Source organism: Lissotriton vulgaris, chromosome 1_1, assembly GCF_964263255.1.
Source record: "Lissotriton vulgaris chromosome 1_1, aLisVul1.2, whole genome shotgun sequence".
NCBI lineage: Eukaryota > Metazoa > Chordata > Amphibia > Caudata > Salamandridae > Lissotriton > Lissotriton vulgaris.
The window spans coordinates 1961312440-1961337011 of record NC_141685.1 but is presented as its reverse complement, the minus strand read 5'-3'; the positions used below and the strand labels follow the sequence as shown (position 1 = coordinate 1961337011).

The window sequence follows — 24572 nt, the reverse complement described above, 5'->3', positions numbered from 1 at the left end:
GCTGGTGGATTCTTACACATTTTCTGGGGGAACTCATACCTATAATAAATCTCACACAATGGGGGTCTAAGAGGAGCATAAATACCCAAGTTCACACGTACTGCTGCAGCTTAAACCTCAAACTCACACTATGTACGGGGTAGAAACAGAAACATGTGTAAGTGGTGGGGAGCACTGATTGTATTCAGAAGAGAACCCTCACTCCCCATAGGGTGACATGCTTCATAGTAGGGTCCCCTCCTCATACTGGGACCAGAAGGTTCCCAGTGTGGGCTATGACTTTCCCTTAGGAAAGGAGCAGGGATGTTTTATAGCATGTGTAGTCCTACTACCTATAGGGGCAGAGTGCTAAAGAAAAGTGGATAAAACTAGCTAATGGGTGGCAGACAAACTTTATTCAAATGCCTTAATATATAAAAGTAAAAACATAGTGGAATAGGGATATGGATATTACCCAATCTTGTGGTCAACATGTTTCCACCATCCATGACTGTAAAGTTCAAGGTATTCATCAGGACCAAAGATATAAGTAACTCTGCTATGTATTGTATGTTCAAAATTCAATAATAATCAAAATTATATAATTAGGCCATACAGTCAGCTGATCAGCCATACAGTCAGCTGTCCTTGTAGCACCAGTATCTTTGGCGGGCCTGGTAGCACTATAGAAAACACACAATAAGAAAAATGTAATAAAGGTTGATATTGGTGCCTCAGAATCAGGACCTCTCAGCCCCTCTAATTTATCAAGTGCCACTCACTACTCATACCTCAAACCCAGGTAAAATGCATAGGACTTAACTTGTTCCCTTGTTAATTTAACCCCTTAATGAAACATTCAGAAGCGGACCACATGAACATGTAAAATCATTATATGGCCAAGTCTTGTGGCCCATTAATGTGCCAGACTAATAAAGCTATATAGTACCAATTCAAAGCCTCTAGAGCACCTCCTTGTATAAACCATCCCATTAATTAAAGACCATATACTGACCAAAACTGACTCACAAGGGTAGCTGTGCTTCCTAAGTGCTATCAGCCAAGTTGTGCTTAAAGTGGCCGTTGCTATTCGCACTTATTTGAAAAAACGGGACGCACAGAAGAATTATACAAATCATAAAAATTGTGATGCACGGATATCGAACACTACCACCTGTGTCTCGGATGTATGTGGCGTCTAGTACAATAATAATAATAATAATAGCGCAAACGCGCTTACAACAGCGGTTAGATACTGAAGCACGCAAGACACTGGTGCATGCATTGGTGACCGCGAGATTGGATTATGGGAATCTGCTGTATCTGGGGGCACCTGAGAAGAACATTGGTCGCCTTCAGGTATTGCAGAATGCTGCGGCACGCCTGATCCTGAGGCTACCTAAGAGAGCATCTTCAAAAATGGCACTTCAGACTCTCCACTGGCTCCCGGCGAGAAGCAGAGTGGAATACAAGGCACTCTGTACCTGCCATCACATTTTGAATTGCAGGGCGCCACAACCGCTGCAGAGCTTAAGAGCGCGCTATCAACCGTCCCGTGCCTTAAGATCTGCGGGCTCGGGACTGGTGAAAATTCCCAAGGTAAAAAAAGCCCGCATGGGGGGGAAGATCGTTTAGGTACCTGGCAGCGTTTAAATGGAACAAATTACCGCCTGAACTGCGTCTTGAGCCCTCGGAGACCAGGTTCCGGTCTAAACTCAAAACGTACTTATTTGTCCGGTAGCTGGTCCGTCTCCCCTACTTTTTGGATCCTGTTGTAGCCATCTCACCATAGCGTGGGGACACGCCGGGGCGCGTAACCAGGCGCTTTATAAGCTTCCCTATTATCATTATTATTATTTATTAGGTCCGTGCATAAACAGTATAGGAAGTCAAAAAACTTTCCCCATCATGAGCTAGAGGACCAACGCGCTTAGACCAACATGCAATTTCACAAATATGCACCTGTGTCAGTGTTACACCGAAACGCTCACCTTACTTGTTGCATACCATGGAGGAGATGAGGGAAGTCTGGCGGGAGTACTCGAGCTCAGGGCGTTTTTTAACTTTTGCCCCCGAACCGGAAATAGAAGCGGGGAGTACCTGGGAATCGTAGTTCCTTTCCCGGTTTCTACTGTAAGCTATCACCACAATGTCTAGATTCCATTGCTTGGGGAAAAAAAGCAAGGAGGTTGTGAAGACTTGTGCTCACTTCAAGAAAGAATGGGCGAAAAGAGGAGCTTCATGGTTAAAGTCTAAGAACCAGACTTTAGTTATGTAATATAAATGTGTAAAGTGATTACACATGTACTAAGCAATCTCTGTTTTAGCTAACATTTATTAATCGTTCAGGGCTGAAGAGGTGTATTGCCTGTACTCATGTCCTATAATGCACCTCATTGAACCACTACACTGAGTCGGCTCATGTCATAGGAGGATACGACCAGGGACTTAAGACTTATGGGAGTAAAGCAGCTGCTAATGTTTCTCAGGAAAACATTTTCACCAGTGTCTTTGCCAACTTTGGAATGGTCCGCAAGATGGGTAATGCAGGAGGCTGCTATCATTACAGAGGAGTTTGGCGCAAATTCCGTCCGAGGGGCTATGGCATGTAAGGCCTTTATTGTTGGGATGTTGACTGGAGGACAAGTCTGACGGCTGGTCCTCTAATTCCACCTTAAAAGTATACCAGTTGAGGATTTGGCATTATAAGAAGTAAGCTTTAAAACCGTATAATCCTCGCCTCTAGTCCCGACACAAAATGTAAAAAAAACGTTTAGCTAGCAAGACGGAAAATTTAAATTCTATTAAGAACATGGAGGTGAGGACTATTTGGCCCGCTGCAATAATGTTGTACTGCTGCTACACAATTTATTTTAGTGGGGGGCTTTCTCTTAATATAGGCCCTCAGCCTTTTGAAGGAATACATTAATTGTCAGCAGTTTAAAATATATGTTTACAGTTATCATGATATGTTGAGTGCTAAGAGTTCTTTGGAGATCAACATAGTATGTTACTGGGAATTTGAGCCAAAGAAAGAGGAAGGACCAAGCATGCTTAGTGACCATTCACATTCAGTGTAGAGGGGGAAAAAACTGTTCTTTACCCAATCCTGTATCGTTAACAATCACAAACAAAGCACATTACAGAATGCTCCTTCATTTGATGAGGTCTGCTTGGGTTTTGAAACCTACTGTGACTTAATTCACCAGATGGCCACTTCAATATCTGTCCTATTAAATGGTAATACCATTTTAACTGCTTCCTGGGCAGAACGTAAAGCTCTAATTAACGGATTCAATTAGCAAACTTAGTACGCATTTTCCATTCAAAATTTACTCAGTACAAAATTAGTCTCAGCATATGAGCTTTCCCAGGGGCTGGCTAAGGTAGTTTATGGATTTAACATGGAAGTATATTGGCAATTCTTTGGTTTGGGTCCATCGTTTTTGACTACCGCCTACAGAGTTTAAGAAAAGTAGAAAAAACAACCATGACCTATTCATCAATTTTTTCAACAAATTATCAACAAATTGTTAATATATGATGATTTATTACATGATTTACTACACAGCACACTGTTGTAAGCGCCAATATGTGTGTTACTTAACAAATATGTTGTAATTAAAATTAATTTAGGTTTGATTCTGCACTTTTTGTGGTGTGTTTTTCGCAAATATTTAAAGAGATAATAGAACCCATTTTAAGAAACAAATTAACAGAATATATTTCTTCAAAGGTTAGTCAAAGGTTCTCTCAGAGTCTCCACAAAACTAAAACCCAACAGATCAACCTCTTAGGTCAACTGAAAATACTTACAAGTATAAGAGCAGACAGAGAACTCAACAGGATGCAGACAGCAAAAAAAACATTCACCGGTTTTGGAGATAAATGTGGAAAGACGAAAGCACTAATAAAAGTTACCTGTTTGAAAAAATCAAAACAGAACAAATGTTAAGTTTGGAATTTACTACATTCTAAACAACTTTAAATAATACCCCAGTTAATTTTTAGTCTTCGTGAACATTATCGATTTGATAGAAGGGGACCATATCTAAAAAGGGTGGGAAAAAATTAAGATGATGGGCATGGAAAGAAATAAACTGATATCAGCATGCATAGGGGCACTTCCTTACGGTTCCACTCCGTCACTTCCAGACGTTATGGAAACACTGCTGAAGAATACTCTGGATCAAGTCTGACACCTAGGGATATTCTAAAAGTGAGGAATCTGTAGTTAAAAGTATTCACCAGATCTTGTATTCACTCCTCTATCATGAAAAAGGAGATGAAAAAACTTTCAATAATATTTGGAATGCCATCACCTTCTACATGGCCATCATTTTGGATTAATTTGTTTGAGGGACAAATCATTTTCTCTAGGCAACGTAAGGGAGGAACTATAGTTCACCATTCAAAGATCTGAGGTGGCAAGCCCCTCAGCTTATGATACAGATATCATACTAAACTATTGGAAAAAATTGGTGGGCATAACCAGTCCTGCTCTCTTGTGTGTATCCAGTTCTTCTAAACTATTCAGTCAGGTTTCAGTCTACCAAGCCATACGTACGCATTGCACCCTATAACATACCCCAAGTATAATTCCTTACAGCCTTCTGTTCAATATCTATGCATGACCGTTGGCTCCACTGCTTGAGAATACCAAATACCTGTTAAAATGTATACCTATGACAAGCAAATCGGCTTCCAGTTAAGAAAACAGCCAGAAAACATCACCAGTATCACTGCATGCCAGAACTGGGTTCTCTTCTGAATGAAAGGGTGTGTTTAAAGCATGAAAGGATCCAAAACGGAGGTCTCATACTTGGAAGCAGCCTAATCCAATTCTCTACACCTGACTGACCCTGCAGGTCTTTAATTCCAAGCTTCAACCTCTGAAGGAAAGGAGCCCATAAATACTTTGACTCTCCACTTTTGTGTGAACATTAACTAAATGTGGCAGTCAAAGCAATCAACCTTTCTGTGCTCCGAAAATCATCTAAACTCTGTGCATCAAAGACCTCATTGCAGGGCTACAAAACCAGGCAATCAGAATGTGTCTAATTGGTATGCTAGAGCAATCGCATAAGACCTACCATAGAAGCACTCAGTTGGCTCCTTCTGCACAAAGGGAATAAAAATCAAGGTCCTCTGTACCATCGACAAAGCATACTTAGTAGCAACTGGGAATATATACCGAAATTCGCATCTCATTGCACACCAGCCCGGAACATCCATTCAATGTCTGCCCAACTGATCATCCAACATTATCCGTACAGGATGAAACACAGAAAGCACTCTTCGGGTTAAGACGTTTAAGAAATTAACTATTTAGTTTTGCCTTAAACCTGAATTATACTTCGGGAGCTCCAACTGAAGAACACTGGAAAAGGGCTCCAAACAATCCAATTGGACACTAACTTCTCTTGACCCTTTCGTACCAGTTTCCCCTAATGCCATTCTCAGCACCCGGCATTAATCAAATGGCGATTTGTAGCACATTACACAACTCTTAAATAAATATCCATGAATGAAGACTAATGAGGATGAAAAATGCAGAGTGTTTGCTTGGATTCTAGTGCCGAGAGGATTGATCATTTAAGTTGAACCATACATTTGTGGGAGGCTTAAGAGTATTTGCATTTAGTTGGTCCCTTTTTGTAGAGCACAGTCTGCCTAAACGAAATAGAAAGGAATTCTACCTCAATGTATTGTCGAAAATTAATTCAGCATTTGCATTCCTCATTTTTAGGTTTTGCCTAGCAAATGCGTACGAAGTACGCATGCGCTAGGAAAACCTTTTGTTTTCTCTGTGGGGTCGGGTATCCGCCCCCTCCTCCCATTGGCTAGCTCCATAAATGGAGGCTAGCCATTGGGAGAGGGCTCTGTCCGTCAATCCCGGACCAGATTTGGGGGCGTTCCCGAGAATTTTTCTCTTTTGGCTACGTCAGCCGAAAGCCTGTTCTCGTCAACGCCCCCGAATCTGGTCCGGCATTGAGCCGACACCTGCCTTCCTGCCGAAGGAAGCAGCAGTCCGTCTACAGCCAGGGCCGCGCTGTGATTGGCCCAGCCGGCCGAGCCTCCGCTGTGTCATCGGGAGGAGTGGAGAGCAGGAAGCAGCCTGCGTCATCTGTCCCCAGGCTCCCGAGCGAAGGAGGAGCCCCGGGGAAAGAGCAAGTCCCACCTCGGCCCCGGAACGAAGTCCAGGTGAGTGCTTTGTTTGTTTACCCTCCGTGCTGGGGCTAGGGGAGGCTCCCTCCCGCTACCCGTGTGTCCGTTCCCGCCCCCGCACCCCCCATCCCCCTCTCCGTGTGTCCGTTCCCGCCCCCGCACCTCCCTCCCGCTCTCCGTGAGCGACCCTGCCTAGCTGCCCCCCCACGCCAGCGTACGCCACCTCCCGGACTGAATGAGCAGGCTGCCCATACCTACACTCGCTACCCTGAGACACTCGCTACCCTGCACGACTGCTCGTCGCCCCAGGGAGCGAAGGACCGAGCCCGCTGACCGTGTGAACAACGCCCACACAAGGAATCACCCCATAAGCCCTGGAAGTACCCTCAGGAAGGAACAGCGTTAACTAGGTCAGAGGGAGGCCCCGAGCAACGCTGCCAACGTGGGTGGGCCTGAAGACGCAGCAGAACCGAGCAAAAGGCCCATGCCCCCAACCTGCTCAGGTGCGAGGAAGACCCTTGCCCACTGCCAGCTGCTCCAGCCACGAGGGAAGCCCTGCCGGTAGGGAGAGCCCAGCAATGGCTCTGACGTCATCCAAGCAGCGCACATCAGAGAACATTAAAGCGTTGCACACACACACCCTGTCAGTAAGCCTTACCAAGAAAGGAATCCCAGCCACATGTCTGGAGGATGCACTTGCCCAGCCGACCAATCGCATCTTTGGAGCATGGCTTACTCCACACCCGCAGCACCAGCAAGTTGCCCTGGCCCCTAGACTTGCATGGTCCACGCGGCAACACCCGGTGGCATCGACCGGGTGAACAGCCGATGTTAGGAAAGCCACCCTGCTGCCCAGCATGGTCAGGAAATAGATCAGGTGCCCTCACCTACCTCCACAAAACGCCAGCAGCAGCTCTCTGCTCCGTAGGTACACGGTGCACGGCAGCAGCACAGGATAGACTGCCGGAAACTGCAAGTGCTCCTCTCCGGGTTTTGTTGATCCCATACATTTTACACTCTGGGACACAGAAGGCCTCTCCTCTGACCTGCCCCTCAGGTAAGGTGTATGTGCACAGAGTTTCAGATGACTGCCGAGAGTCGGATGTGTTCTAGAAATAAACTGCCCTCACACTACTTCTGTGCCAGCAAGCTGACCTAAGGGAGAGCTGTGCAGGTCGGCCGTTCTAATGATTTTGGGGAGCAGGAGAAGTCACGCACCACAAAAGCAGCTGCGTGGCTAAGTCGGACACCAGTCAGCCGTACCCTGCCTCGCGAAGACGACAATGCAAAGACCTCCGAGGCCTACATCTGCACCCACCCAACACTGAAGCACCTCGAGCGGCGGCACGCGTTAAATCTGAGCCGGTGCCTTAGCCCATTGGAAAGCGGGGAGCTTGAGGGGAGTAGGAGAAGTCAGCCGCCACAAAGCCAGCTGCGTGGCTAAGTCGAACACCAGTCAGCCGTACCCTGCCTTGCGATGAGTACTTACTCACCAGCACTAGTCCCATTCAAGGGAGACGCCGGTGTCTTCAGGCTGGCCTCAGGCCTGGGCGCTGGCACTTGTACGGACGGGCAGGCTGGGCCCGGGCCGCAGGTTTCTACACAGAATAGTCAGTCACTCAGTATCTCTGCATTCCCGTCGCTGGAGCCCGCCCACTGACGGAAGGCGGGCAGAGTAGCCAGGCCTGAAATCCAAGACAAGCACGATTCACATTGGAAAGACGCCCAAACATGCGCTAGTTCTACCACAACAAGCCCAACGATAGGTACGAGGGAAGCCAAGGACAGTATTAAAACGACTTTACTTTCCGGCTAAAATACTAACAAAGATACTCACCATGCAGGCCCTCTCGCAGCCTGTACTCTCTCAGCCTGCCCTCTCCCAGCCTGCCCTCTCCCAGCCTGCCCTCTCCCAGCCTGCCCTCTCCCAGCCTGCCCTCTCCCAGCCTGCCCTCTCCCAGCCTGCCCTCTCCCAGCCTGCCCTCTCCCAGCCTATCCTCTCCCAGCCTATCCTCTCCCAGCCTGTTCTCTCCCAGCCTGTTCTCTCCCAGCCTGTTCTCTGCCAGCCTGCCTTCTCCTAGCCTGTCCCCTCCCTGCCCTTTCCCAGCCTGTCCTCTCCCAGCCTGTCCACTTCCAGCCTGCCCTTTCCCAGCCTGTCCTCTCCCAGCCTGTCCTCTCCCAGCCTGTCCTCTCCCAGCCTGTCCTCTCCCAGCCTGTCCTCTCCCAGCCTGTCCTCTCCCAGCCTGTCCTCTCCCAGCCTGTCCTCTCCCAGCCTGTCCACTTCCAGCCTGTCCACTTCCAGCCTGCCCTCTCCCAACCTGCCCTCTCCCAGCCCGTTGTCATGTCCCGGCGGCAGCAGGCAGGAGCGTGCACTGCCTCCCCGAAGTAACAGCCCTAAAGCAAGCAAGAAGTACGCCCCCCTCCCACCAATCCCTGTTAGGTAGTGGAAACTGTCCAAACGGGGGTGCAGACAGCCCCTCTCACCTTTCGGCTTGGTACCACTGCACCAGACGCACTACTTCCCTACTGACCGTTCTCCACTTCAGCCCCGTCTAAATTACAATTCATGCTGGTGACCCTTTTGCCTGCTTGTGCTTGTTTTCATGACCCTGTGGCCTGCTTGTGCCTCCGTGTGCCCCTGTTGCCTGCTTGTGCCTCCGTGTGCCCCTGTTGCCTGCTTGTGCCTCAGTTTTCGTGCCCCTGTTGCCTGCTTGCGCCTTAGTTTCAAGCCCCTGTTGCCTGCTTGTGCCTAAATTTTCGAGACCCTGTTGCCTGCTTGTGCATCCGTTTTCGTGCCCCTGTTGCCTGCTTGTGCCTCTGTGTGCCCCTGTTGCCTGCTTGTGCCTCCGTGTGCCCCTGTTGCCTGCTTGTGCCTCCGTGTGCCCCTGTTGCCTGCTTGTGCCTCCGTGTGCCCCTGTTGCCTGCTTGTGCCTCTGTTTTCGTGCCCCTGTTGCCTGCTTGTGCCTCCGTGTGCCCCTGTTGCCTGCTTGTGCCTCCGTGTGCCCCCGTTGCCTGCTTGTGCTGTGTGGGTGTGTTTGTGTGTGTGTGTGGAGGGCTCTGTGTAGCTGTGTGTGTGTGGGAAGCTTTGTGTGGCTGTGTGTGTGGGGGGCTGTGTGGGTGTGGCTGTGTGTGTGGGGGGCTCTGTGTGTGTTTGTGTGTGTCATTTGCGAGAGATAAAGCTAGTGGCATTGTAAATGGCAATGCCATTTATTTATGTTAAAAATACATAAATAAAAATAATGTCAAGAGCAATGCTAATACCTCTAACTTTAACAAAGGCAAAACCATTGCATTGTAAATGCTTGTTTGTATATGAAATTCAAGCTAACATATTTAAGTGGGGCTGCACCACAGTAAATTACACAGAAGCTGTCAAAGTCCATATTTTGATGTTCTTGGAAAAGAAAGAAGCGGCCTTAGCTGATCTACACTGCAGCGAGACTTCCAATGGAGTAAATGAAGTACTGGAAAAACAGATACATGGAGCACTAGACAAATAAAATAGTACCTTAATCCACATAATTTGTTGCCACTCAAAAGCACAAATTAGAAGCAGAGTTATGAACACTAATTTGCCCATTGAAGGGTATTTACACGAACTAAGATTTCGGGGAGTCTGGTGCATTGATTCCACCATTGCATTAACTACACTAATAGCAGTAAGGGGAAACTGTAAATACTCCTATTCACCACTCGTGGTGGCCCTGGTAAATTAAAGTTACTACTCAAACTTCCGGCGTTTTGGTCACAATACATCACTTTGTACTGTATAAAAAAATGCATCTACAGATAGGGTGTGGATAGAACCTTCAAATACCCCTTTTACTTTTCGAAATATACTGACTTTCTATAGAGCTGCATTTTAGTTAGTGAATTTCACACAACCCACTTTTCCTGGCATTCGGCATAGGAAGGATATGTCAGCCCTGATCACAGATGTAGACTGCCTTGAGACACCTATTAATCCTTTACTATATTCTTCGTGCTCAGTTATAAGCAGTGTTTCACTTGATGAGAATTCTATTATCTAAGAGTCTATTACTCTACCACCCGAAGTAGCTTCTTCTCAAGGGAACACTTGAAGTAGCGCTTGCTCAGCTCCTTGGTCTGACCCGAATAAAACACCCGGCCTAATTTATGTTGCTAATCCTCCCACAACTAACCAAGAGTTAGTGTCTAACAAATTCAATTTTTTCAGCGATGTTACTCACAGGTCTAGAATAGTGAGCTCACTAAGTCCATTTGCGACTGTTCCTGAAGCAATAACTGATTTGTCCATTATTTCCTGGTATTTGGCTCGGATTTATCCAAAACTCTCTGATCCTGGGTGGTCTGCTTTCATTGGAAGAAAAGGTGATTGGATTTTTCAAGACACATAGGCCATGGAAAGGGTATTTATAGATTGCTACACCACATATAGGGTGGAAGCATTGGCCCCAAAGAAATCAGGTAGAGCTATTGGAGGTTTAGCTATCTTCGTAAACAAATGATATAGCTTGTACTCACTAACAGCGGTCGATTGAATCATGGCATCTAATGGGGATTCAGCTTATTTTCTACTCAAGATTGACTCTGACCGTTTTAAATGTTTATGCTAGGTCTGTCCCTTCAGGCACTGATTCCCAGTTTTGATCCTTCTTGACGGTACGATTGGTACCTACCAGCTCCGGACTAAAATCATAGTAGCAGGGAATCTTAATGCCACGTGTGAACCCTTCTTTCTAATCAATACCCTTACCGAAGAGGAAGACTAGCTCTGGAGAATTCCTAGCCTGACCCACAAAGCTCATTGCTGACATTTTGTTAATGCAGCTTGCCAGCTTTCCTCCCTGTCGGTCAAGAGGAGTTTAAGGGCATGTAAAGGTAGGACCCGTTCTGATTCTGATAGGCAGCCAGCTTTCAAGAGAGACTTTTCTCCGTGTCATTGATTACATCCTAGTGGATGTTAGTATCTGGTCATTAGTGAATGATTATGGTGGTTCCCCACCGGTCTGACAGCGATCATAACCCTTTGATCTTAGCTATGAGGGGCGCCCCTCTCATAAGAGATATGCCCGGATGCTACTCTACAGTTCAAGAACCCCTCCTAACAACCAACCATAGGAGAGTAACTTGACCTAGGGTCCTTGAGGATAGTAAATTGCAGGAAAAGATCTATGATCTATTTGTGCTTCATCTCACTGAACATATTTTAGCAACACTTAGCAAGTTTTATGAGGCATGAAACATTTATTTTTCATTAAATATTTCAATAATTGATAGTTGTGTGCTTTGATGGTGTGGCTAAACCGAAAAAAGATTAATGATGAGGATGACTGATGGTATTGTATGTTTTGGTGCCACTTGGCAGCAGTGGTTATTCAAGAATTTGTAGGTACTCAATGCCCCAGAGTAATTGTGAGGTACGGGTACTCTCTCATTAAAAGTATTGGACCCCCACTGGAAGAGCTTTGCTAAACTAAGTACTTTATTAATTGATTAATAAAAACCATTATGACAGCGGCCCTCGTGAGGCAGCATTTTTAGCTCCTGTTTCAAGCAGCAACAGCTGAAGAGTGGTGTTGACTTCCCAGTGATGTTCTAATTTACCTCGTGCACAATATTACACAACCACCCCACCGGCAGTTTCAAGTCACAAGAAAAAGTGGTTAGGATAATGATCAGACACACATAATAGTAATTAGAGGATAGGCCGTAACAAATGGATTAATCCTACACGAAGACGAATACGGTTTGGAATTCAATAAACTGGAATGACAATGATTGGGCGAAAAAACAAGGATTCTGAAAAAAGAAAAATACTATACACAGTGGCAAAGTACAGAAGGGAAAAAGCAAAACACGTGGGCATATATACACGCTCTCGAAAATAAGCCCATGCTTTAAAATAAGTACCACACCACAGCAACAGAATCTCTGACCCGGCAGCGAAATGATTAAGCAGAAGTTCGCCAGAAAGCATAAACACGAAGCAGAGAGACAAATGGTAGCCAAAGTAAAGATAACGCAAAAACCACAGCACGGAATCCCAACAGAAAATGTTTTCAATACCACGAAGCTGCCACCGTTTAACACATCAACAGACCCAGCTATAGTTAGGAGGATAGGAGCATTACCTAGAATCGGCAGAAGTGAAACAACCTGCAAAGAAAAGAAACCTATTAATATAAGGCATTGACCCAGAAGTGTCTGCTTTAATGACGGACCTGAAATAACTTACACCAGAAACAAAACAGCCACTGCCATACATATAGTCCACAAACAAATCCAGACTAAGATATTTTAATTTAAAAAGAGCCAGCTAAGAGGTCACAAAAAATTATCAGTACCATGCAGTTATCGCAATTGGCTTCTTGCACGACACACAGTCAGAAATGTGTTCAGTTATGTATGGCTTAAATTGGCACTTGAAGATAAATACAGCAAGGGCGGACGGAAATTCAAGCAAAGAACAAAAGGTAAGACAGAGAACACACATAAGAACCATTAATAAATACTGCCCAATTACCTAAACACAAAACAAAAGTCGCTGGGGCACAACTGGAGAGATAACGGCAGAGGAAGAGGAAGATCAGCTCGACAAAGCAATATCAATACATGTCCCAAATATGGTGGTTACGCATCAATTCCATCAAGACTGCTCTGCACAGGATATGGTGTGTAGGTTGTTGGGTAACAGAAATTAGTTTGCTTTAGTTTATTGCGCAACTCCTGGAAGGGGAACATAGTCTTAATTATTTTAATGCGCAGACTTATTTTCTAACAGTGTGTGAAGGCACCAAAGTCCTTTGCGTTTCTCATTTTTAGGTCGAGCATAGCAGCACGCATGCGCTGCTCTGCGAGGCTTCTTGTGTTTACTCCGTGTGGGTCTGAATCCTCCTACACATAGGATTGGCTTTGGTGTGTGTCTTTCAATAATGAAATCACGCAAATGGCTAAAGGCGGGTGCATGTCCCACCTCTTTTTTAATGGTCACTCCCTCTGCGTTTTGCTCTCGGGAGTGAGAAGCGGCACGCAGGGTGGCAGCTAAATTCCTCGTCGAGGATCTGGTTACTAATTAAACACAACACCACACATGCTTTTTTTCAAATGCATGTTTCCTGTTGTCATTTTGGCTGTCTCTGAATTCCCCCTTTCCTTCTGACTGCACCTTCCTTTAATAGCTTCTTCCCTTTGCTTAACCCCACGTTCTCATTCCTCTCCCACTGATTGCTATTTTCTCTCTATGTCGATCTCGTGTTGTACTCTTTTCTCGCCCTGTTATGTTATAAACATTTATAACGCAAATGGCTACTCATGAGTGTCTCGGCGCGAAAAAATACTGAAAGAAACTGGGGGAGATTGTTGGTTGAAGAGTTACCATGCCCCCCAGAACAGCTAATTAAAATCTGTATTAGTATTAAATCATTACCAGGATGCTGTGGTCCTACAGCTGCCCAAGAAACCTCATATTGGCCCAGATCAACTGCATAATCTTCGCCCCATCTCTCTTTTACCGTACTTCGCCAAGGTTGAGGAGAATGTGGTAAATCTGCAGCTGACGACGCATATTGGAAAATTCAATCTCCTGCATCCCACTCAGTCCGGATTCCGAGCCTGTTACTCGTCGGAATCTGCCTTGCTCTTTGCCACTGAAAACATCAGGCAATATGTGGATGAGGGTCAGACGGCAGCCTTGATCCTGTTGGATTTAAGTGCAGCCTTTGACACTGTTGCCCACCACACTCTGGTGCAGTATTTGATGAAAGGAGGTGTTTCTGGCAGTGCCTAGAGATGGATGAAGTCTTTTCTGTCTAGACACAGCTTTCAGGTGAGTCAGGGCTCGCATTATTCGAAAGTCAGCAAATTAAGACAAGGGGTACCGCAGGGATCGACCCTGAGCCAGACCCTGTTCAATCTCTACGTGGCTCCTCTAGCGGAGATTGCGGATGGGTTTGGGATCATGGTTGTCTCCTATCCCGATGACACGCAGCTGGTGGTCTCCCTTACTGAGGCACAGGACTCGGCAGCCTTCAATTTTGTGGCATGTCTTAAAGAACTGGCCTCATGAATGGCTAACAACTGCCTGAAGTTGAATGGCAATAAGACTGAGGTGCTGGTGGTGGGGAGAGCCCAGTCAGTATGGTCATCGGCTTGGTGGCCCCATAGTCTGGGGATTACCCCTGTACCCTGCGATCAGGCAAAGAACCTGGGGGTGTGGTTCGACACAAGGCTCTCCTTTGAGTACCATACGAGGCGGGTGGCAGGCGCCTGTTTTGGAGTCCTGAGGGTCCTTCACAAAACCCTGGGCATGCTGCCTACTGCAGCCAGGAAGACCATGGTCCATGCCCTGGTGACATCGCGCCTGGATTATGGCAATATTCTTTACCTGGGCGCAACGTCGAAGTGCATGCTCAGACTCCAGGGGGTGCAGAACGCAGCAGCGTGCTTGGTTCTTATGCGTCCGAGGAGGGCCTCTGCGAAGGCAGCACCGGCGGTGCTCCACTGGCTGCCGATAAGGGACAGAGTCCTGTTTAAGTCACTGTGTGTATGTCATCGTATTTTGCAGGGGACGGCTCCCTCCTATCTGTCTGAGCTACTCACCCCTATGCCTCAACACGCCATTTGAGATCAGGTGGGACGGGTCTGGTGTGAGTGTTCCAGCTATCAAGAGAGCAAGGATGGGCGGACGCTCCTTCAGCCTGCTGGCTGCCCAGCACTGGAACAGGCTTCCCCTGTGTCTCCGGATGGAGGACAGGAGAATATTTTTAGGAACAATTTAAAAACGTATCTTTTCCCCCGGGATAGCTAAGAGAGGTGAGGTTTCAGGGCGTGTAATCTCTGCAGTTGCACCGCAGCGCGGGGACACACTGGCAGAGTGTAACCATGCGCTGTATAAATGTGCCTATTATTTTATTATAAAGGCAGCTGAGAATCAGAGCGCGCATGACCATCTCCCTAGCAGGCCTGGGTAATAAAGGAAGAAACTTCTTGAGAGACTTCAATGTGCCAAAAAATTGGCAGGCTAGTTTTTTAACTTGAGTGGAGAACCTGAGGTTTTCCTCGAACCAGACACCCAGGTTCTTCACTGCCTGTCCTGAGGTGCTGGGTAATGGATACTCTGGCGGCCAAAGTGCTTCCCTGAACTGTGGGGGGAAAAGATCCGAATAAGAGGATTTCGGACTGGTCTTCATTGCACTTTAACTGGGTGGCTGCGAGCCATTTGAAGACGGTTGACAGATACTTCCTCAACGAAAGCTAAAAACTGTCTAAGTCCTTCTAAGTGAAGAGGAGCTGGGTGGCATCTGCATATGCAATGCTTTTTGCTCCCAGCTCCTCTGCCAAATAGACCAAAGGGGTGACATACACATTAAAAAGGAGAGGACTCAGGGTAGAGCTCTGAGGAACTCCGGTGGTCACCTTTTGTGGGTTTGATGAAAAAGGAGGTAGCCACACTTGCTGTGATCTGTCGGCCAAAAATGACTTAATCCAGTCCCATGCAGGGCCACTGACACCAATGTTAGCAAGGCACGCTAACAGCAGTGGATGAGGCACTGTGTCGAAGGCGGCAGATAGGTCTAATATAATCAGAGCCGCTCTCCCACCCTCGTCCAAGCATTCTCTGATGACTTCTGCTATTTCCACAAGCGCAGTTTCCGTGCTATAGGAAGCTCTGAACCCTAACTGAGCAGGATGTAATGATCCTGAGTTCTCAAACAAAATTGGACAGCTGCCTAAAGACCGCCTTTTCACATACCTTGGCAAACACTGGAAGTAAGGAGATAGGGCGGTAATTGGTAGGGTTGGCCGGGTCAAGAGAAGGTTTTTTAAGCAGAGCGAGGAGTTGGGCCTGCTTCCATTGGGGCAGAACTGTGGCAGATTTGAGGAATAAGTTAATAAGTGGTTGCCATCCTCCGTTTATCCTTCTGTGAGCACCTCATTGATTTGCAGCTTTCTGTCTGATTTGCCCGTGTAAGAAATTACCCATGAGCCAAATGGATGCATATTCAGCGCGAGCTCATTGTGGCCCCCATCAAGACAGTTTGCTCGCAATATTCATTCATTCCTTTGTGGGTTGGGTTATTGCAGCTGTGTAGCCCTATATTATATCAGACGATCGCATGATAATGAGTCTGTGGAGCATCGCTTTTGCTTGGAGTGTAGTGTAGTTTCTATATTCCCAATAGGCTCTGCGCATTGGAATAACATATACTATACTTAAGACGTAGGACTGAGGTCGACTAGGTCTCTATCGTATATATTAAACTTAATTGTGAGTGCCGGCTAGCTCAGAGGTCACTAGAAACTTTCTCAAATTCACAAGGGGGGGATTAGTTTCTGACAACCGCGTAAACATGACAACTTTGTTTCCCAGGAATAAGAAATCAATCTCTAGAGTCACGGAAACAATAGATAACTATTTTACTCAGTCAATTGTGCATGCTTCGTTTCACCAGAGGTGCTGAGAAAATAGAGAGACGGGCGTTTTCAATAAAAGGTATTTATTGAACAGTCTTCTTTCTCAAGCATAAGAAATCACTGCTACAATCGTAATACTGGTTATAAAGTACAGGGCATATAATATGATAAGTATTATAAAGTAGTACTGTAACGGCATGATATGGTTTCTAAGCCATAAGTTGCCTAAAACGTATACAGTAATAAAATAATGACTAAAAGTACTCAACTGGTGCTTCTAAAATACGCCTACCCCGGTGTACCTAACCTAAGTCTAGTACAAGGGAAGAAGTAAGTGAGGAGTAGCTTAAGTTTAGTATTTCTCTGCCAAGGATCTATCCAAGAATTCTCTAAGGGTCTAATCAGCTCCGTACCTTGGTTTTAGAATGAAGGAGGTCTTGTATCTCTCTCTCAGGACTCGATTTCCCAGCAACCCGCAAGGGTAGCGTGGAAACACTGGAGATGGATTTCTCGGCAAGAGAAAAGACAGCGTCTCTCAGTGCGTCAGCTGGAGGGTCGGCTTCCTTCGGCACTTGCTGCTGCAGGGCGTCGGGCAAGTAGTTAGTCGATCTGCTCCAAACCACTGTCTGTTTGTCTGGGCAAATGTAGGCATATTTATACTTTGAAGTTGCAGAGTTTGACGAATGATTGGACTTAACGTCACTCAAAGACCTAGTACTGTGAAAACTCCATGATTTCCTAGATAAATTAGTATTCAGGCGAGGGGAAGTCCCTAGCTGCTGAAGGCGGGTTTTTCTAAGGAATCGTTGTTGATTCTCGGAACTTAGTGGAAGTAGCCATGCCGTATTTGGACTGCATAGGCTCAGTCTAAATATGGTAATGATTTCTATGCCTATATAAGGATCGAGTAATTTATACCTATATAAGGGCATGAATCAGGAAAATTACACTAGGGTCCTAGATTCATTTACAACACCCACTCCACGATATTAAGTTCAATAAACTAAATGTATACGCACTGAACATATCTAAGGCATGTGTTTACATTCCCACCCCAAAATACATAAAATGCACTTGAAATGGTTGTACATAGAAAAAACAAGCATTTCTACTGTACGCATTTAAGGAAAATGATGTAATTCTAAGCATAAAGTATCATATCTGAAATGCAAACTGAAAGAATCATGTAATTACATTTATGAAAATGGCTCTTAAATACAGAAAAAAGGTCGCGACCATTTCATAACATAACATATCATATCAATATTTATAGTATTGAGGACAAGGCCAAATATTTCCGCTAGGAAGTGTTCAAAAATAATTTCTTGTTCTCTAAGAATAGTTCTACTTTAAGCAGATTAGTCTGTGCCAAAAGTTCAATGTTTTGGGGGAGAAAAAAAATGCAATTGTTTGAGAAAAATAGAGTTCAAAGTTAGAGGTCTTTGTTTTGAAAATGGCAAGGCCGAATTTCAGAGTTCAGGGAACGCTGTGTGCATGAATCAAGAGTTATTCTCAGTGTCAGGAGAAAACATCAGATCGTCTACGCTGGCAAAGAAATAGTCTACCACAGTAGGTGAAAGTGGAACTATTTCATCAAGTAGATAAAATGTGCACAGATGAGAAGTATTGCTGTCAGCGCCAAGTGCCGCGTTAGCAATGTTCATATCAGATGGTACCTGTGTGCCTGTTGATCCTCATATCTCACCCTCCGTTAGACTTACTGGTAAGACCTCAATGAATGCAGTCATCAGGATTGGTAGCCGTTGGGGACAACACGATGCATGAGTCGTTACTGGACCTAGCAAGGCGTCGACATCCGATGGCAGTACTGATGGAAGTGTAACACAAATGTCCAACACGCATTCCTCTCCACAAAGCAGGCATCGTAGAACAGGTAAGATGCAATCTTGCCAGATTGGTCTGAACGACAGAAACAAAGTTGTGTTCAGATCTCTTTAACGAGCCAAGCCAAGAATCTGTGTAATTCGCTCATGATACCTCATGGCAAGGAGGCATTGTTCCATGGTATTCTGGGTATCGCTGGTGACCGGACTTGCCATATCGGAGCAGAAGGAATACAAATAGAATTCCTGCTACGAGTCCCAAAATGAGAGGCAGACCGCCGAACACAGAGTGCACGAAATTTGGAAAAATGCAGAGGACTGCTTCAAATGGTGTTAACAGTCCCGAAAAAGTCGTCTTAAATGCAAGTGCGATGCCAGTGGAATCAGACATATTTAAGATTTGACTTAACATTTCTGCGAAATGTACTGGGCAGTTTGTTGATAACAATGCATGTATCTCTGCAGAAGTCCTTGCAACTTGCATATCATACGTTTCTTTAGACTAGGTCAGTGGCACAGTTTTTTGCAAAAGAATGACTTTCATTCTGCTTAAAGTATCAATTCGTATAGAAGAGATATTCAGTGAAGGCCATAACTCCGTCTCCCTGTATGTCTTGCTCTTTGGATACAATACTTGCATACAAGCAGTGACCCTGGATGACACACTAACGAGATACGTTTTTCCTGGGAACATGCCACAACAGCTGTGGTCGTTGAGCATAACGTATCTGCCATTGGATAGCTGCCTGAAAATTGGTTCTATCACTGTGTTGGGTGAGAGGTTATTTGCAGATCCTTCACAGGCTCTGTGTAAATAAATCCCTTGGCACAAAAGTGTACCACTTAATGAGATGTTACAATTTTTACCACTAAGGAATACCTCTTTTCCCCCACTCCAACATTTGTGTGTGTATGGTAAAGTCCAGGTCGACTTAATGTATTCTTTACCCAACCTTTCATACAGGCCAGCTGGTATATGCTGTAAACTGTCAATGGTAATCTTTCCAGTTTTTCAATGCTCAGCACCGTATAGTCTGCTCCTCTTTGTGCCAAAGAGATTTGTTTATCTGTGAGGTTAAATACAGCAAAAAATGACGTTGTGTTGCTTAGACGCCATGGCACGTAGCCTGAACGAAGATTTTGCAACGTCCAGCCTAACTGCATTATAGAAAATAATGGAGACTGGCCATGTTGTAACATTAGCAAGTCCTGCTCCATTATGTCAATTGCAGAGGATACAATGCTGTCCAAAGAATATATTCTGGAGGACAGAGTCGTTAACCAATTGCCTATTACAGAGAGAGCTTTCTCTAAATTAATACGATCATTTCTCGTATTCTTTCTGCAGTTTCCATTTGCGTTATTTTCCAAGCTTCGTTGTACGCAGCATATATGAAACGTTTTTGACGTGGTTTGCGAGGCCCCATTAAGAAATCTCGCAAATCATTGCCTTCTTTAAGTAAAGATAAGTGTTGTTTGATTTCTGGAAGTGTGGATGTCTGTAGCCACTCAAGGTATAATTTTCTTACACTGTATGTTGTCTCTGGGAATATCTTTGATCTGGCCTGTTCATTTTTAACCCCTGTATTTTGTTCAGGAATCTATCTTGACAGTTATTAGTGTCTGTGGGCCAAATTAACAATTTTTTCCAATCAGGATTAGTTCTGTTGTGTTTTATAATATATGGTACGTCTACCTACTTTTCTGTAGTATCATTATTTTCAGACGTGGGTTTAGGTATAGACGATTTCTTTAAATATTTTATCTTAGCCAGGCCAAGACAAGAAGTTTGTTGAACAGTGTCATTTAAAAACATTATTTGTTCAGGTATAATGCAGGTTCTGAACAGGGCTTCTAAACCTTGCACCTGCCAGTCTTTCGTGCCCCAGACAGTTTTTGTCTCAATGTTGTCTTTCCAAAAGTCAAAACCTAATGTAGACAGCTGAGCATAAAAGTTTGCAGAATAAATTTGTTTAGGATTGGTCAACATCGTTTTCATTCCTGTCTTATTTACATTTTTGAAATAAAACGTTTCTGGTTTTGTAACATTAAACCCTGAGAAGTACGGAAACTTTTCATAAAATATTTTTGAGCTGCCCTTTGGCGGCGTTGGACAATGTTCCCATTGATTATAGGGCTTGCAGATTTATGCAAATAATGGTGACCATAATGATTAAAACAATACATTTGTTCATAATCTGACGAACTTTCTAAATAGTCATGTTCCGTAAATTTTGCAGACATTTCTAAATCTGACATCATATTATTAACAGTCTCAAAGTCCCAATCATCAGAAAATGTGCTGGTTGATACAAAGTCACTCAAAGAAACCTTGAATTGGTGTAGAACCTTCAGCAGCTCCACCGGGACATAGATGTCATAATCAGTTCTGTCCCATGCTATACCACCAGGTATAGGAACGGCTGTGATGTTCACTGATGACAGGTCTCTTCGTTCACGATGAGATGATTTGTAAGGTTTCAGGTCCAAGTTGATTTTCTGACTTGCTGTGTCCATTGTACTGTATTTTCCATCTATCATTTTTTCCCAAGCTTAAAATCAGAATGAGCCACAGCAGGAGGAAAAGTACACCTAACAGAATCCAAAAGTCAATCCATGGTGAAACCAGATATGTTTTTTCAAGTTGATGAAAGAGTTATGTTACTTTTTCATTGAAAGTTTTATTTGCTGGTGTTTCTTCAGATTCACTGGGATCCTCAGAGAAGGTATCAAAGTTGATAAAATAGCCAGAGGCAGTTCTGTCAATTGTTGCAATTGCATCATGATTGTTATTAATCTTTGGAGCTGCTTCTTCCTTTGTCATATTCGTATAGTCAGAGGCTACATCATTGTAGACAGGAGTTTCTGAACGAACTGTTATTTGGGTCTCAAGAGGCACAAGTTCCATGGCCTTGTTACATAGTCCTTTTCTTACTGCAGGTTTATCAAAGGTGATAAGTCAGTTTAAAGCTATTGGATAGTCCAAGATTTGGTCTTCTGCTACATCTTGGGAGTCCACTGGGCCTGCTACTTATTATTGGCCACATGTTGTGGTTTGACCAAGTCGATTGACACAACTCTGTTCTCCCTTTTACCGGCAAGGGGCGGTAGTACTACTGATCTTGTTCCTTGCATTGCCAAAACAGGTACTGCTTTTCTGTAAGAAGGCCCAAATTCCTTCTTTACCGCGATCTTTTCCCTGCTAGGTCCCCAATCTTTGGAATCCAGACAGGCCTTGCTGGGACAGGTGGTTTTTCTTCAGTGGTCGTTGGCTTCTGTGTTGTGTTACTCAGCCTTCTTCTTGTTTCATTTAAGTCCTGTAAAACAGCCAAGTGATCTTTGACATCAAAGGGTTTTTGTTCCACCACTGAAGTTTGACAATCGAGGTCTTCGTTTATCTTTCTAGTACCAAACAGTAATTCATATGGAGTGATTCCACCCAGAGAATTTCTTGGCAGATTGTTAAGACTACGCTGGACACTTATTAGATGTTTGACCCACCCATCACCCGAACCTAATACCTTAGCTGTTATGGATTGCTTTATATCATGGTTTTTTCTTTCCACTACCGCATTACCCTCAGGATGGAAGGGACTGGAATACCGCAATGCAACACCCAAGCTAGCCATGGCCTCTTTGTAAGCTCGAGAGCTAAACGCAGGACCCTGGTCAGAGTGTAGCGTTCCGATTGCCTATGCGCCGATAAAGACTCGCAAATCATTTATAACAGTTCTGGCGTCAGCCGAGCGCTGGGGCCACATCCAAATAAATCTTGTGCAGGAATCCACTGCGACCAGGATATATTTATAGTTGCCATCCCTTGTTAAGGGACCACAATGGTCCAGGTAAACGCATGCTAGTGGTTTATCTGAAATCAGAAGGGGCGTCTTTGCAGGTCTCTTCACTGTAGAAACTTAAATTTTTTGACAGATTTCACATTCTAGAACCGTTTCTAGTTTGTTTCCTCATGCGTGGCCACCAATATCTCTGCTTTAATAATAATAATACTGTGGCGGAAACCCCTGCGTTTGCAGAGGTCAGTCCTTCATGTGCTGCTAAGATTTGTCCTTAACTATGTTCCATGTTTGGGATTGCCCTATCCCCCACTCGAGGGATTTGAGCAAAAGGAACATTATTCGCATCAGTTATATACAAGTACTTTACTGGAAAGCCTTTCGGGAGTGTCTTACCACTGTCTTTGACTGAAGCAGTGACAGCTTCCATTATTTCGCTGTCTATTTTTGTTTTTGACCGAGTGATTGCTGCTTTGGAAGCCGTTTGCACAGCTGCCTTTGCGGTTTCATCAGCCAATGAATTCCCTGCAACGTGAACGCCATCACGCTGATGACTCAGTGTATGAACCACGTGAGTCTTTTGTAGTTCTTTCTGCAAAAGAACTACTTGCTCCCAAAGCATTTTATGCTTGATTGTGCCACCTTTTGCGTCTTTGAAACCGTTTTGCACCCAGTTCTGCAGATACTCATTGTAAGATTGTACGCAGTAATACGAATCGCACACTATTAGTGTGGGGAATCCGCGATCTGTATTTTCAAGCGCCATTTTGAAAGTCTTAAGTTCAGCTCGCTGAGCTGTACAGTCTCCGAGTGATTGAGTTTTAGTGGCCATCGGTCTAAATTTACCTTCACGCCAGCGACCTATAACAATCACGCACGCAGCATTATAGGCTTGTGTACCCCCAATTGCGGGCTGTGCTGATCCGTCTGTATATATTATACATCCGTAATGTTCTAGAGGCAGAATCTCGGTAGGCAGAGGACATTCGTGTTCGTATTGTAAAAATTCTTGTGTCTTCAAATAGGGGTCAAAGACGTATTCAACAACTGTTGCAGCAAGAGAGTTAACCCATTGTATCCATCTCGGATGTAAAGCTTTTGCATTTGGAATACTTGTTTATGTCACTGCCTCTAAGGCAGGTACAGGTGTAACAATCATTATTCGTTTTCCCTATGTGAGAGCTCTCTCCTTTGCTACTGCAGTTTGAACCGCTGTCAGAATTTTTTCTGTAGAAGTGAATTTTATTTCCGCTTGTGTGTACAAGTGTGATTTGTATGCTATTGGTACCTTTTCACCTTCATTAAAAGGTTAGGTATGTGAATCTGCATCTTCCTGGGTGGATTTAGATCACAAGGTTGCGCACATTGTTGCGTGTTTCTAACTGTGCTTTTACTAACATGTCTGTTTGCACTGAATGCAACATTTCTGTGTGGTTTTGAGTCCAATTAGTTGGTTTAAACTCAGGTTTGATTATTTGGTAGAGAGGTTTAACCCTTTCTGCGTAATTCAGAACGTAAGTTCTTCCAAAATTCAGGAAACCTAGAATTGACTAAGTTTTTCAGCATTTTTGGAGGTTGGAGAAGCGCACATTTCTCTAGAAAGTTAGCTGCCAGGCTTTTGCCTTCACTTGATAACTTGTAGCCTAAAAATAGGACGTTGAGGTGGGCAATTCGTGATTTCTTAAAATTGAATTCATACCCTTCAGATGCGAACCCAAGTATTATGGTGTTCACTGTTTTCAAGTGCACGTCCAAATCATCGTCTGTAAGACAGATGTCATCGACATAAGATAATGCCTCATCATCGTACGTTTGTAGTAACTCTGTTTGAAAATAACCCTGGACTATTCTTGAATCCCTGGGGGAGAGGGCAAAATTGTCGCTGTGTCCCATAATTGAGAAAGCGGTCAAATGCCTGCTTTCAGGTGCAATGTTTTGACAGAAAAACCCATTCGAAATATCTAATGTGGTTTTATATTTTTTCCGCACGACGTTATTCATCAATGCTGCACTATGTAAATTTTGTACTGCAAAAGTTTTGCAACAGGAGTTTAAATGTCTGTAATCCAATACTAGAAGAAATTAATTGTCTGGTTTGGAGACAGGAAACAAAGGATTGTTCATTGACGAGGTGCATGTTTCAATCACCCCTTGGTATTCAAGTCGATTTAAAATCTCCCTGACTTGTTTTTTAGCTTCTTGCTTAACTGGATACTGCCTTTGTGCAGTAGGTTGATTTTTTAACTGTATTTTATGGTGAGGAGAGTCCTCATCCCATCCTACATGATTTTTATATAATGCTGGAGGCTGAGCTACTGCCCATTTCCTTGCATATGTGTATTTTTTATGAATTGGAATGTGATTTGAGAAGGCTGGCATAATTATCTCT

At 44.5% G+C, this 24572-nt stretch overlaps 1 protein-coding gene across 2 annotated transcripts in view; it reads right to left on the bottom strand.

Moving 5' to 3' along the window:
- Positions 1–24572, bottom strand: part of TMEM243 (transmembrane protein 243) — a 237280-nt gene that overhangs the window by 49939 nt on the left and 162769 nt on the right. Inside the window, exons 4-5 of one of the 2 annotated variants that reach the window (XM_086919734.1) lie at positions 12264–12288; positions 7744–7832 (exon numbers count right to left, since the gene is read on the bottom strand). In XM_086919734.1, coding sequence (XP_086775860.1) covers positions 7759–7832; positions 12264–12288 — 99 coding nt within the window. In that variant the 3' untranslated portion in view covers positions 7744–7758. Of the gene's footprint in view, positions 1–3795; positions 3901–7743; positions 7833–12263; positions 12289–24572 lie in introns of those variants that run through there. The other variant, XM_086919729.1, reaches the window with a different exon arrangement.